This window comes from Limanda limanda, chromosome 22, assembly GCF_963576545.1.
Source record: "Limanda limanda chromosome 22, fLimLim1.1, whole genome shotgun sequence".
Taxonomy (NCBI): Eukaryota; Metazoa; Chordata; class Actinopteri; order Pleuronectiformes; family Pleuronectidae; genus Limanda; species Limanda limanda.
In genome coordinates, this window is record NC_083657.1 from 14,527,938 (window position 1) to 14,543,419 (window position 15,482).

Consider the following 15,482-nt stretch of genomic DNA (forward strand, 5'->3'; position numbering starts at 1 on the left):
GGAACACCTGTTTAACTCCAGAAGTAAACTCTTCTTAAACAGGAAGCATTCACAACAGATCGAATCATTAAAACCTACACTATTTCAAAAACACGCTTGTTAAGAAAGGGAGCACATTTGTGTTCACGTCTACCTTGTTAGATGGCATCTTTGCAACCCAGCAAAAGATGAAAGATGTCCCCAGTCTAAAACAGTAATGACTAAGCTAAAAAAAATGCAGTTTATTGAATATACCCTCTCCAATAGTTTCCACTGAATCTAGAACATTACATTTCATAAACACAAAATTGCAGATGACTCAATACAACTAGAATCTGTCATGGGACTGTCATGGCTGTAGAAGAGAAACCGGCCAAATATAGAGTGACATGCAAATCAATCATATCTAATAGGTTATTGGCATCAGTAAAGTTTCAGGTTAGTTTCAAGAACCACCGTGCTTCAGTCAAAACAAATGGTACTTATTTGAAAATGCAGACTAAACTCCCCAGTGATTCTGGGCCCTACATCTCCTGACTGGCTCATTGTCAGCAAGTTGTAGCAGTTTATTCTGTATTTTGTTCTGAATATGAGATAATAATGAAAGGTTATTTTTAAAGGGTATTATCTGTGTTATATGGCATCCAGGAGATTGCACTACATGTATAGAACATGGCCGCATGAAAAATAGTTTTCTCACCGTCAGTAACCCACAGCTTTAATAGCTTTGGATTCCATCATCTCGCCGTTCCTCTATGCAGGATGTAAAGATAGGGTTTTTACAGAAATGAGCCAGAGAGGCCCCCACATGATGAATAGACCTGATTGCCTCCAGGGAAGCATTTTACTGACGGGAAACCCTATCTGCAACTAATGTACAATTTCAGACAAATAAGTTTGCAAAACACTGTATTCACTTCATTATTTCCCGCCAGAAGGATTGAGAGAACATATCTGAGGGTGTTTAGTAAAAGTGATCTTTAGTAGTTTTTAATTAACATTAAAATGATATTAAAATTATTTTTATAATGTTTCCTAGTCACTCATTTATACTGTGTTTTTACCCAACCACAATTTCTACCATCTTATATTTTATTCAATTACTTTGAATTAAAAGCTAACATATTTGCTTTAACAACCAATAACTTTATTGGTAGCTAATTCGCAGGCTGCTTTCATGCCACCAGAGTCTTCAGGTGTTCCAGTGTTTAAATCACCCGTGCTAATATCTGCAACACTACAGTTGGCTGTGTCATTTCCTTCAGTTTATAGTAATTCCCCAAATGAGCCGTTGGGCATAACATTACATCACTTTCAAATGGAAATCAGATAATGATCATATGCAGCGAAAAACCCATACCGAATAACTTAAGCTGAATGAATAAACATGTGACCTGCATATTCTAAGCACTTTTGGAATCAAAGTCTGCTCTCCCACCTGTCACAATGTACCTTTTCTTTGTTTTCTTTGCTTGTTAAATGCAGTGATAAATCATTATGTTTTAAATAACACCAGCCAACTTTGACAGATAGCACTATGCCCTGTTTGCATTTCATAAGGGATTTGACACATAGCGTTTTGCACAGAGCGTCCTCAATCTCGGATTAACATTTCTAACAAACGTGTTTAGCATATGAGAGCAGCGGCATGGGGTTTGTATGGTGTCGAGTTGTGGCCCTGCTGTCCAGACAGCAGTCGACTGGGGTAATCAAGTGTGAAGGTTGTGAGGAGCAAACAGCCATTAACTTCCCAAACACAGGCCATCATCACTGTCTGCGGAACACCGAGGGGAGGGCGTGTGTGTCAGTGTGTGAATGAGAGCAAGTGTCAGGGCTGGAGAGTGTAGTTTAGAATTGTGTGTGTGTGTTTGTGTCCTTCATTGCTGTCTGATGATGGATAGAGTGGATTGTGATTGTGAGTGTGTCTGATGCCAAGTGTGAGTCCACAGTGTGTGTCTCCTGCTATAACTGTCATAAGATGAGAAGAGAAGAGTGTGCTTGTGTTTGTGCACGTGCACATCTGAGTGTGTGCAATGGTGCTTGCAGCAGGGAGGTTTAAAGCCTTGCCTATCGTCTCTCATAAATAATCTTTGCTGTGAGTATGTGTGTGTTCTTTCAGACATATATACCCTGGCACTTATCAATTTATACAGATTTGCAGGCAAATCAGGTCGTGCATCCTACTCTGTGTGTCCCTATTCAACGTGATCCTAGCGCATATTATTCCCATATGGCAGTACAGTATGCCTGTGCTGGCCTGTGACCGCTTGTTTGACATGCCACTGTGTCCGCTTGTGTGATGCCATGCCGATCCAACCCATCTGCTCCAGGCCGAGCTGGCACAGGGGAGAATCATTGGAGGCAGGCAAAAGGGCATTGGACGTGGGGTTTGGTGAGGCATGGCATCCAAAAACCCTCCTGAACTACTGCCCTCAAAACAGTCCAGAGCACAAACAAGGGTGTGATGGACTGTTAGTTCTCAGTAGAGACCAGGAAAGCAAATATACTTAAAATGGATGTGCAGTCCACATTACAAGATGCAGAGTAGGGCTGCATGATATTAGGACAGACAGACAAAAATAGTCTCTGTGTGCCTGTATGCTGTTACCTTTCCCTCTGGTTCTGGGGCTATAATAAAGAAGCAATGCAACTTTTTTTAATAGTATAATCAATCAAATATTGACATTAATTTGGCCTGGGATAAACGTGATAACTAGCAGTTTCCACTGTACTAGAATTCAGGAGTCAGGAGGTGGTGGTGGCAAGAAATGTGATGGAGGCCCCCCTTGTAATTGTCAATCATATTCATATTTTTAACATATTATCTCAGGCAGCAGGTCTCCATCTCATTGACCAAATATATTGATATGGAGAGTGTGTTCGCAGTTCAAGCAGTCTTTTGTGATACATGTACCGCACATGTTGACATTGCGTATATAGTTCATTTTCGCTATATCATGCAGCCCTAGTGCAGAGTACTTGCACATTGTGTTGGTGAAAGTATTATTAACACTGGTTTGTTAATGGAAACCAAGTGTTAATTATTTCAAACTGCAATGTAACTAAATAATTTCTTTACTGGAAAAAAGACAGATATTCTAAAGAGTGAAACATATTCAATCAAAATATAACATGTCTGATGACATTTAAAAAAATAAACATTTTTAAGGTTGCAGTTTTAAAGTGTAACAAAACAAGACATGTTCATGATGACGCTTGTCAACTTGAGGTCATTATTAATCGCCTCTGTCTCATTACATCATAGGACAAAGGTGTATGTAATGTTAGTGGGTTGCTGTAGGATTGTGTTCTTACATGTGCGTGGGCGCTGTGGCAGCGGGGTTGTGAGTGTGAATGTCAGCAACCAAGTGTAATCTTGGGTACGGGTGGATAATCAGTGTTTGTTTTGGAACATTATCAGGGTCTCTTTCAGCGCAGCACTGAGATGTTTGGTATTTATAGGATTTGTTCATTTCGGTGGGTGGAGAGAGTTCAGATGTTTGAACTTAAGAGGCAACATGCTGCGAAGTTCTATTTAAAAAAAGAAGAAAAAAATCAATGGCAAGTCGAGAAGATTGTGAGGAGACGCAGTTTAAGAGGGTGTGTTAAAAACAGAATACTTGGAGCCGAGTTGTTTGTGAATTCATGTACGTTTTTGTAGGAAGTAGTTTGTAATGCAGCCATTTGAGGGTAAATAGACTGTGTTAAAGGAAGAAAAGGATTGTCCGAGACACAGACAAGGAAGCAACGGAGTGTGTGTGTGTGAGGGGGGGTGGCGTTCCTCTTCATTACCAGCTCTAAGGAGACATGCCAGCAGCACAGATGGTAGAGAAGAGAGGGGGCATGGGGTTGGCACATAAACCTCAACGCGCCCTCAAACACCACATACATTCATACACTAAAATGGACATGAATATTTGTATAATAAGTCTTCAAAACGCAATATGTTTTGTACTTGTAGTCTGCTGTTTATCACCATTACTAGGCAATTCAAACATTCCTGCAGATGTGGTCCTGAAGATCACCACACACATTCACACATAAACAAGTGCCGTGATGCCACACCATGATGTTCCTGTGCCAGTTTGTTGGCTGGGAAAGCTGCCTTGCTGACACTGCATCTCTCTGTCTTTTGGCTCTCTCACGTAGTGTAACACACACACACACATACACTCCTGCTGCCCCTACTCTCCAATAAGGCTTATTTCTCTCCAAACCCTTGCTGTCACCACTCTTATAACCTGCGACATAAGTTAAAGTTTCAACAGCACCTTTTTCAAAACAGATACTATTCTTTCATACTTATAGTCTCTCTTTCATACACACGCACATATATACACAATTGCACACTGAATACTTGTTTACATAATGCATTCTCTAGGCCCCTACTTTACCTCAAACATTAAACTTAATTCCAAACATTACCAAAATTCTGACCCTGAAACAGCTTACAAGGTCGTGGACCACCCAAAATGTCCTTTCTTTCAAAAACTGTCCTAACTCCTCTAATAATCACACTGCTACACATACACAATACAGGACCCCAATGGTCCAATTACAGACACTGGTCTGGCAGGAAACCAGGGCCATGTGTTTGTGTGTGGGAGATGTATCTATTGTGCGCAGCATGTGCTGCTCTCATCTACAAGGTCTAATGTATGAGTAAGCTCTCCCTTTCTCTCTTGTATACACACGCACAGGCAGACCTCCCTCAAATGTAAGAAACCTGACGCATTTCCCTTGCAGCCGATGACTTGTAAATCCCTCTTTAAGCATTAATTATGCATTTTATAAATGATGTTCATTATGACTAGTTAGCTGGGTAACGGCAATGGCACAACACTGAGATACAATTAAATATCTATAATTATTTATTCTTTTAATTCTTTTAAATATAATTTACACCTCTCCAACAGACATATTACAGCTGTTGTTGCTGTTTTATGCATATCATGCCATGCAAGGTGTACCAACATGCTGGACATTTCCACACCTTTTTTAATAAATTTCTATAACATTTGTGTCTAATCTAAGCTCAGCCTGTGACAAACTCAATGTCATTATGCATATTATGAAAGACATTTTCTTAAATTTATACACTATGCTGATGCAAAGACACCAATTGTTTACCTCAGATCTGTGATCATACTGTATTTACTATTACTAGTATTATGATAATTCAATTTGATTAAAGATTGTACAATAACTGATGGCTCAATTCTGATTATCATGGCAATGCTGCAATTCAGCACATAACAATCCTGCTGGTTGTTTCCTATGTTTTCAGTTTTATAGAACCAATTACATATTGTTTTTATTTATTTCAAAATTGGTATCCATCTGCAACAGGATGTGCTTACTTCTGCGTGATTATGAAGAAAAGAGTGTGTTCACTATACAATGTGCTTTCCCAGATGGGTGCACAACAGGGGGGTGCCTGAGGTCCATCACCTGGTAGTAAATGCTAATCGTGAACATAAATAAGTCCTCCACTCATATGACACATACACACGTTCTCTTTTTAATTACAGCATCTGTCTGTCTCACTAAGTAGAGATTTTATAGACATCTTTTTTTCTGTCCGCACGTATTCCATATGAATCCACAAAGATGCCAAGCATTACAATTTCCCCCGGCCAGCATTTGGTCTCTCAGGTTGTTTTTTTAACCTCCCCTACAGTTCTCCATGAAAAATCCATTTCAATCATCTTGTATCCACCCTCATCTCTGCATCTTCTGTTTTCTCTCCCCCCTGCTCAATCTCTCATCCTCTCGCGCCACCTTTTCGTCAACACTCACATCAGCATCAGTGTCCTTCATCTTTCCTCAGAGTGGGGCTGCTGAGCTGAGAATGAAACTCTGGGGATTGTGGATCTTTCTTGAGCCCATTTTAATTGGACTGCAGTCCACTGTTGTATTTTCTTTTCTCTCATGGGTTGCGTGTGCGTGTGTGTGTGTGTGTGTGTGTGTGTGTGTGTGTGTGTGTGTGTGTGTGTGTGTGTGTGTGTGTGTGTGTGTGTGTGTGTGTGTGTGTGTGTGTGCGTGTGCGTGTGTGTGTGCGTGCGCGCCGCTTCGTGGAAACTCGTGACCTCAAACTTCCTGAGTGCTAGCTGCTCATAATTATGTTCTCTTGCAGGGAATTTGAATTACAGAGCTTGAATTGGCCTTCACTGCTGTCTCCTATACTTGAGGATGGCAGGTTCTGTCAAACATCGTAAAACAGAATATCACGCTGTAGTAAAAGGGGAAATCAACTAACATGGCAGCTCAGGTTCCCCTGTTAAGTTGAGTCAGTGTTGAGATGAAAAATGGCAAAGTGGTACATTCAGGGCACAGCATTGTTCGGATACAAGATTTTCTGTTCAGTGTTAAATATCTGTTCTCTCAGGGATAAGTAGAGGCTTTCCAATGCTACATTGATGTTGTAATTAGGGTTGGGTACCGAGAACCGGTTCCAATATGGAACCGGTTCCAATACAACCGGTACCTACCCGGACCGAAATGCAACGGAGATTTCGGTGCCTCATTTCGGTGCCTGAGCCAATGGAAGACTGAAGTCTCCGCTCGTCCCGCCTCCTCACACTTCCGCTCCTTCCGTCACCTCTCCCCGGCGCTGGCTGCCCCCCCCCCCCGCCGGGCGCATTCCTTGGCGTTGCTCCGGGACCGGCTCCGGGACGAAGACCACGCAGAGAAATGTTTCATAAAAGCGACCGCATTTTAGGGGGGCGAAGGCGGGGGGCCGAAGCCTGTCTGCGACAGCCCCCGCCGCGGAGACACGGGGGTCTCTGAGTGATGGAAAAGCGACCCTCAGTCTTCATTTGGCTCAGGCACCGAAGTCAGAGTCACGAGTCAGAGTGTGTGTGTTTTGTATTTATTTTTATTTATTTAAGTATAGTCTAAACTTTTGTTAACAGTTCGTATGTTATTCATAGTTTTAAGTTCAAAAGGGTTTTGTATTTATTCATATTTATAATCTACTTTAAACAGTTAATATATTTGGCAATAAAAAAGCCTTTCTTAGTCAAGTATCGTTTTGTGCACTATTTTGAAAAAAGTATCGGTTCAGGCACCGTTTAGGCACCGGTATCGTTTTAAAAGTATCGGTTAGGAACCGGTATCGGATAAAAACCAAACGATACCCATCCCTAGTTGTAATACGTGTAAATGTGTTGCTATCTCTGTTATACCATCAAATCCACACGGCATGCTACATCATTTTCTACATCAGAATGGTTTGGGATATAATCACAGTCTGGTTAGCTCAAACATCATGTTGAATCCCCTTAGCAAACATTGACTTGAATTTCTGACACTGCACCCTGCAGTTACCCCTTACCCGTATAATCCCAACACTCTAACCACATATGCTTCAGACACCCTGAATAAACTGCTTGGTTCAGTGGCTTGCCCTTGTGTATGACTGCATGACTCATGGCAGGTTCTTATGCCATCTACTGTACCAACAGCAAACTTGCCAGGGACTGCCTGTGGCCCTATCGAGCTGTGGTAGTGTTGTTAAGCCAATGCTCTGGCTAACAGTGATCGTTCCTGTTTGGCAAGCTCCGAGCCCCCTGGTCAGCATTAGACTCTGCTGCGCTCGTTAGCGTAACAACCATTTCAGGAAAGCTTGCTGCTCCTTGGCCGACATCAGTCAGGATTGATTGGAGTGACAGTGGGGTTGATGGACCACACAGGGCCCCTGTATCATGTAGAATGTAAAAGAGCCAAAATGAAACATGTCTCATAACATTGTTTCAGCACTCTAGGTTCATTTCGGGGCTTGTAGTTGCGGTGTCAGTGACTGAGAGGAAATAATTCATTGTGCTTGGCAACATATTTAATTTGTCAGATGCTTCTATTTTAAGATCCTCAGACGTCTTGAGTGAAAACATTTTCATCATTCGTCTGAAAGATTTTTGGATCTCTGTGCCACTTTCTTCATAGTCAGAGAAAAACATTTTTATGTAATTTCCTGATTGTCAGAATATAAATGCTGTCATCATTGCCTACTGCAGACTGATGTTCAGCTTCACTCAAGTTGTTTTGATTGTGGTTTAGACATGATAATTATACAACAGTGCTCTAGTACTCACTGCACACACATAGCCTGAATAGAGACTGATGGCAACAAACAGCAGCCAATGGCTGTCAGCTTGTGTTTCATTGATCCGATTACATTAATGATGGCTGTTTACAGAGAGAACCGAGCAACCACTGATGGATGAGTGCTGGTAATAGTGCAACAACCCGCAAACATCACACCTCTCATTTCTGATGTGGTCACACAGCCAATGAAGGTAATTCACACTCCTGGCTATTTTTACACTGGTTAAGAAATCTCCCTGGCATGTCTTCTTCTCCCATGTGGCATATGTAGGAAGTGCCAGGCACAGTGGGGTGCTGTGATGGAACAAAAGAGATGCAGAGATGAGGAAAGAAGAAGCTTCTGTTTATGTGAAGGCAGCACTTTGCCCTGCTGATCTCCAACACAAAGCGAGAGGGCACAAGTGACAGCCTGAGAATTAATTGCATTTTAATAATCACCAGCTCTGTTATTAATGAGCCTTGCCTCCCCCTTTGTTTTTCTAGCAATGAGTACTTGTCTCTGCCAGTGGCTGCATTAAAGGCTTAGCGGCTCATTTAACCCTGGACAACTAGCTCTCAGCTTTCTTGTTTGCCATCTCACCTGGGCAGTGAAGTGAGGCGTCACTTCACTTTCAGCAATATGCCACACCGAGCCAACACCAGGTGTTTCGTCAGTATGAGGTTTTGAGGAATATGTTTTGAGGAATATGTTTTGATTAATAATATCATCATCTGGGCGTCAAGCCAACACACACGCCAAATTGTGTAAGATAGGGTGCTATAATTTACATCGTCATACTCCTGATCTCTGCAAGCTATTCTTTAATGGTTAACTAGCCCAACCCAACTTTAGAGAAGAGAGTATGACAGTGACCTTAAGTGTGTGTTGGTACTGTGCATTGCCCTATGCCCCTACACCCTAATGGGTCCCAGGCTGCACTTCGACCACCTTCTACCTAGAGCTTCTGGTTGCTTGGCTAGCTCGAGCAGAGTATATATCTTAAGCTCCTTCATTGTTACTGTTATTATGTTTCAAACGATGCTTGCTATGTATGCAGCAGTGGCCCTTACTCTCCTGTGGCCTGTGGCAGCCAAGCCAAATAAATATTGCATGGACTCCATTCTAAAGGGTAGTCATTCCCCTTCATTTGTGCTGCCTTAGACTCTTCTAGCTTTTACGATCTTGCATCAGCCAGCCAGCTCGCCGGCTGCTTTGTTGCACTTTGGTTCTCAGTTTTTAGTTTTTTTTAAAGGTTCCTTTTTACTCCTGTTTTTTATCATCTTCAACCGTTTTATATATTTTTATATATATATATATATATATATATATATATTTTGCTCTGTCCTTCAATTTATCTTTGTATCAGCTGTACCTTTGCTGGCAAGTTTAATACACTCCTGCTCTAGTTGCAGCAATATAGCAGGCATTTCCCTTATATTTACTTCACATATTGTGTGATCAAAAGTCTCTCAGTCCAGTTTCATGTGGCTTGAGTCAAAAAGTACATGAAAAAAACTATATAATAAAGCAACATGAGTTAAAATTCCCCTATAAACGGGGGAAGAGGACAATCATGTTTTGTCTGTTAATACACTAAGGCTACAGGCAGCCAGCCTGTCAGAATAGAGCCAATGACCCTATAAGTGAAGAGCAGTTTCTAATTTTAGATGTGTATTAAACAACTCATCAGTACTATTAGAGTATGAAATCCTTTTGATGCCACAGTTTCTTTATTTACCAGCCACAATGACATAACAGTGACTAAAAGTGTGGTGAGTACAGAAGGTGGCTGAATACAAGTGACTGGTTGCATTCGGCTATTTCAGTCTGCCTTGCTGCCAACAAGGTGGAAGTCTCCTCTCATTATTCTGTTTACACACAAACACACACACACACACACACACACACACACACACACACACACACACACACACACACACACACACAAAATATATATCCACTGATCACCTTCACCCCAATGCTGTGACACTTTGCATGGCCACTCCTGCCAGGCCTTCACTTTGACTTCTGAAGCCACGCTGCTCCGACGTGTCTATTTTGAATCCTTAAACAAACTTTGTCACGTCAACTAATCCCCAACAGCCATTGCTTTGACTGTAGCCAAGAATCATGTCATCTTATCATGGTGAATTGTAAAGGGTATGAATGACCACAGTCTTGCTGTTGCTGACATGAGGGTCTATTAAACGTTTCTGCAACACCATATGCAATTGCATCAAACTGTATTTTGCCTTTCAGTGGGTGAGGTGAAACAGCAGTAGGAGAGGGGTGCGGAGGAGAGGGGAATTGGAAGTGGAGATGTGGAAAGGGGGAATTAGGGAGGAGAGCAGTTTGTGGGATGAGCAGTTAAGCTACCTGGTCTCACCTATTAACTCCTAAACTTATAGGGCGTGTTACGCGAGTGCTCCATGTGCTTATCTGAGACATGAAATGCTCTGTGAAAGCAGAACTTGACTTTATATAATGCTTGTAACAGAGTCTCCAGTCGTCGTTGGCTGCCTGTTCTAATCTGCTTCCTCAGCCTATTACAAGGTATTTGTCCTACTGTCTTCCATGACATCCTACTGCAGCACTGTGAGCGTTTCAGAAGACATTTGATATCACAGTTCGTCAGGCCAGACATTTGATTCCTTTCATTTCCGGTATGCTGCGACGATCCATCAGGTGAACATGTTTCGCAAACATGCAGATTTTCTCCAATAGTTCTGTCACCTTTTATGTGTAGATCTGGTGTGTGGGTGCGTGAGTAGACACAAACACAATTCCCACTGTGCTGATTGTGATTTGAATCCCCCCTCCCCACCACAGGCAAAGGACCGGAGATACTGTTTGCGGGGCAGAAGCTGAACGACAACGAGTGGCACGCAGTGAAGGTGGTGCGAAGAGGCAAGAGCCTGCAGCTGTCTGTGGATAATGTCACAGTGGAAGGTTAGTTGGGTTTGGGACACAGCAGGATTCATTTGCTAATGAAATCCTTGTGACTATAAGGATGGGATTTACTCGAACAAACCATGTTTCCTTTTTATCTTCAAAGGGAACGTGACTAATTATGATGATAATGAATCAGACTTATGGTTTGAAAATGTATATGGGAGATCGGTAACAAGTTTTAAATGTTTATCATCTATTAAGAGCTCGATGAAATATATGCAATTGAGACTGAGCACGAAGAGAAATGAAAAGAGTTTTTTTATAGTAGATAACTGTGAGGTAGCAGCTGTGTACAAAGTATGCAAGGACAGGTTCTGCCAGCTACTAAGAAAATGGCAAAAGAAGGATGAAAGGTCAAGAGACAGGGTGGAGTCACTTGTGCTCACTGTATTTTGGCCCCAGGCAAAAGGATAAAAGGGCAAAGGGTGAAGGAATAGGTGAGCACAGACTGTAAGCTAGATGAGAAGCTAGATGGAGGAAAGGTAGTGGACACATTGAGGCCAGAAGCAAAGATTGCCCCTGTGAAATTCTGGAATATCATCGTAATATCCATCACAGCAGGTTAGAAAAGGAGCTGAAACCTTTCCTGTACATTAGATGTAATAAGCGTAATAAAGATATGCCAAAGACATAAATTAAATGCTTATTGTAAAAATATTATAGCAGACAAGGTAAATTCAAGTTTATATTATTTTACATTGTTCTTCAGTTAAAGGCATTTTAATATTAACATGGCTTTTCCATTGAAAACGTATATACATATAGATGACTTATTCGTTTAACTTACTCGTCTTGAAAATATATATGTATGTGCTTATGGTTATGAGGTTCCATTAATATCTCTATTTTTAAGTTAATGATGTTTTGTTTTTTCTGTATCCTTCAACGTTCCAGGTCAGATGACGGGTGCCCACACACGTCTCGAGTTCCACAACATCGAGACGGGCATCATGACTGAGCGTCGCTTCATATCTGTAGTGCCTTCAAACTTCATTGGCCATCTCCAGGGCCTGACCTTCAATGGCCTGCCATATCTAGACCAGTGTAAAAACGGCGACATCTCCTACTGCGAGCTGAACGCCCGCTTCGGCATGCGCCACATCATTGCAGATCCGGTGACGTTTCGAACGAAAGGCAGCTACTTAGCGTTAGCAACGTTACAAGCTTACGCCTCGATGCACCTCTTCTTTCAGTTCAAAACTACCACGCCCGACGGCCTGATGCTTTTCAACTCTGGAGACGGGAGCGACTTCATTGTTGTGGAACTGGTGAAAGGGTGAGTTGTTTAAAAAAAATGTCCACTGGTCAGTACGTTTTAAGTAATTCCTCTGTTGGGCCCTTCTTGCATCTCCAATCTGCTGTTGACATAAAACAGAAAATAACCTGTTCGCATTGGGCTGAAAGTCACGGAACTTAGTTTCGTAACAAATCAAACCTAGTGCCATGGTGTGTACTGAAGTATTAATTAAAATATATGTTAAGGCTGTTCATCAGTGTTTTTTGGATGAAAGTTGGTGAGGTATATGTGAGTAATCATGATCAGTTATCTTGAAAGCTCGGCTGAAATATTTACATCCTGGAGGTTGTTATTTGCTGGTAAACAGAAAGTGTAGAACTCTCTACATCTGGTTTTCTAAAAACCTGTCTTTGGTGCTCGTTTTACAATCTGAATAATTTGCATATGTGTGAGCACAGTGCATTTCTCTGATTGACAAAGTATTTGGACAATTCTTGAAGGAGCTTGAACCCTGGAAAACCTGGTTTGAATTGTCACCTTAAATACTGTTTATAATTAAAGGATCAAAAAGAAGCTTTAGCTATTGTGTCTCTCTTCCTCTTGTGCTCTATACTTAGCCTTGTTGCAACACAAAAGCCTGAGCTGCCTCTGCGGCATAAAGACAAGAGGCTACATAAAGGGACTAGAATCAAGGTAGAAAAAAAATGCATACCTTCAATGGAACAGCCACAATAGCCTTAACCCTAAACACAAAAGAGAGCCATATTTGTGTTAAGGAGGGAAGTGTGCCACCTCATCTGCCTGTGGGCAAACAAGGGTTTGGAGACAAAAGCAGGTTTCTATATTTACATGTCAGACCAGTGAGTAAGTGCCATGTGCAGACACATCAACTTGAATTAGTATTTTCCCAAGAATATGTCTTAGAGAAGAGGGTCAAGACATCAGAAACAGTGTAGGAAATTTAAAAAATACGATCGGATCTTCAATCACTCCATCATGATAATTGAAGGTTGAGTGCTGTTGATTGTGACCTGTTATCAGTGAGGAGTCACTGAGAAGAGAACAAAGACAATTGTAAAGTTAAGCCAGATCATTATGAACCATTGCTGACTGAGATGCAATGATTGATTTTTGATAACAACCCTTAAACTGATATCTTTCTTCACAGGTATGTCCACTACGTCTTTGACCTTGGCAACGGGCCGTCGCTGATGAAGGGCAACTCAGACAAGCCGCTCAATGACAACCAGTGGCACAACGTGGTGGTCTCCCGGGATGCCAACACCTTGCATACGCTAAAGATCGACTCACGCACCGTTACTCAGCACTCCAATGGAGCCCGTAACCTGGACCTCAAAGGTAATAGCAGGCCACCAAGTGCTAAGTGATGGATTCTTCCAGAAAACGTAGCTACTGATGGGAAATACTTATTCCTCATCTTATCGTCCTTGGTTTGTCCCTTTTGTGTTGTTGGAACGTAGCCATGAGAACACGCCTGCTCAAATTCATCTAAATTAGATCCACTTTCAAGATCACAGTGGCTTTTACAATAGGATCATTGTACATCCACTGGTATTTTAAAAATTTCGGCATCTGTGACTCTACAGGAAAAGGGCAATAACAGCAATATCCTTTACCAACTGGTATCTTAACAAAACCTTAACACTGCAGACCGAGGTGAAAAAGGAATCATATGACAACAGTAACAGCTTATGGTTTCATGCTTCTGTGCTTTGTTTCCTTCTTTCTTTTTTTTTAACTTTCACTCACTTGTTTCAACCGAGCTGCCTGACTGACTGGAACTAACACCGTCACATTGAGTACACTTGACTTTTGCTGAGGAAACAATGACTTTAAATGGAGACACCTTTACTACTTTGACTTTAAAGTGTGTTGCCCTCACAAGTCATCTTGAAATAACAGCAATGGTTGGAAGGCACTCAAGTGTGAGAAAATATCTGGTCCAGGCTGACTAGGACTGGAGGCGCAGGTAGTTGTGGGCTTTGGATGTCTGAAGTCTCTGATGAATTAATTCAATGCTGGGGAGTTGCTCCCTGTGATGACAACAATTGACATTATGGTAATCAGAGATGAAGAGATATTTACTTGGAAGAGAGACAATAGGAACTTGACAGTGGACAACAGAGGTTGCAAGGCAGTGTCCTTCATGCTAGACTCTTTCAAGTGCCTGTCTCTAGTAGTATTAAGATTAGCTCTGGATGATTCATGTGCTCCTGAGAGCACTGTAGGTTGTTGTGTAAAAACACATCAGATATCTGATCGAGCACCCAGGGCGATTGAACGCTATTGGGAGTCAAAAGATCAAAAGACGCCCTGACATTTTTCAGGAAGACATGATTTATTGACACTTTACCTTTCGTTGTCCTTTGGTGTATGCATGCTGCAATTAGAAAGGACAATCTTAGGTCATCTTGTTAACAGACAATAGTACTGAGCAAACAACAAGCGTCCATAGGCCAAAGACACAAGGATTTAGGAGTTTGAAATATCTCGTAGTGGTTTTAGCAGTAACAATTATAGTTAATGACTAATGACGCAGAAATGTCTGATGAAATGCAAATAAAATGCAATATGCATGTATAGCCAATTATGTTAAAGTCACATATGCGCTATAGTAGTAATGTGATTACTACAATCAGCAACTCCCAGATGTAATGTGTGCTTGTTTTTTTGAGTATAGCAAGCTGCAGCATAATGCTTTCATTATGTATTGTGTGTGATTGATGGACAAAGCACATCTCCTGTGCATCTGTGCGGTCGTCACAGCATATCTGCTCCGTTGATCTCCTACAGTAAGGTAATTGATGTGTGTTATTAGATGGGTCTTTGACCTTGATTGATTGCTTCCAGGCTGTGACAGAGACTGTTGTCAATCATCACTGACATTCTGCTGCAGGTGTTGGGCCGTGGATTCCGTCGTAGCCAGAACCCTCTTCCCTGCGCCATCTTCAAATTCTCCCACCATTTGCAGTCATGTTAGACAGCGTCCTTTCTAATCAAGCAGAAATACATCACAACTAATCCCCCAGCAGAACAGATGCACACCCTTAGCTGTCATTATAGTTTAGGAAAAGTAAACATAATCGGTCTTCTTATTGTTTGGGAAAAGCAGTGTTCTCCAAAGCTATACAGCTGGTGTTACCGTTGTCTCACTCAGCCGGACTGATTAATAGAGAATTGTATCACCTTCTTTTTAAAACCCCACCA

At 41.7% G+C, this 15,482-nt stretch overlaps 1 protein-coding gene across 3 annotated transcripts in view; it reads left to right on the forward strand.

The window, feature by feature from the left end:
* Positions 1-15,482, forward strand: part of nrxn2b (neurexin 2b) — a 533,986-nt gene that overhangs the window by 237,396 nt on the left and 281,108 nt on the right. For all 3 annotated transcript variants that reach the window (XM_061066072.1, XM_061066073.1, XM_061066075.1), the window contains 3 exons: positions 10,895-11,014; positions 11,912-12,293; positions 13,423-13,613. In XM_061066072.1, coding sequence (XP_060922055.1) covers positions 10,895-11,014; positions 11,912-12,293; positions 13,423-13,613 — 693 coding nt within the window. The remainder of the gene's footprint in view (positions 1-10,894; positions 11,015-11,911; positions 12,294-13,422; positions 13,614-15,482) is intronic.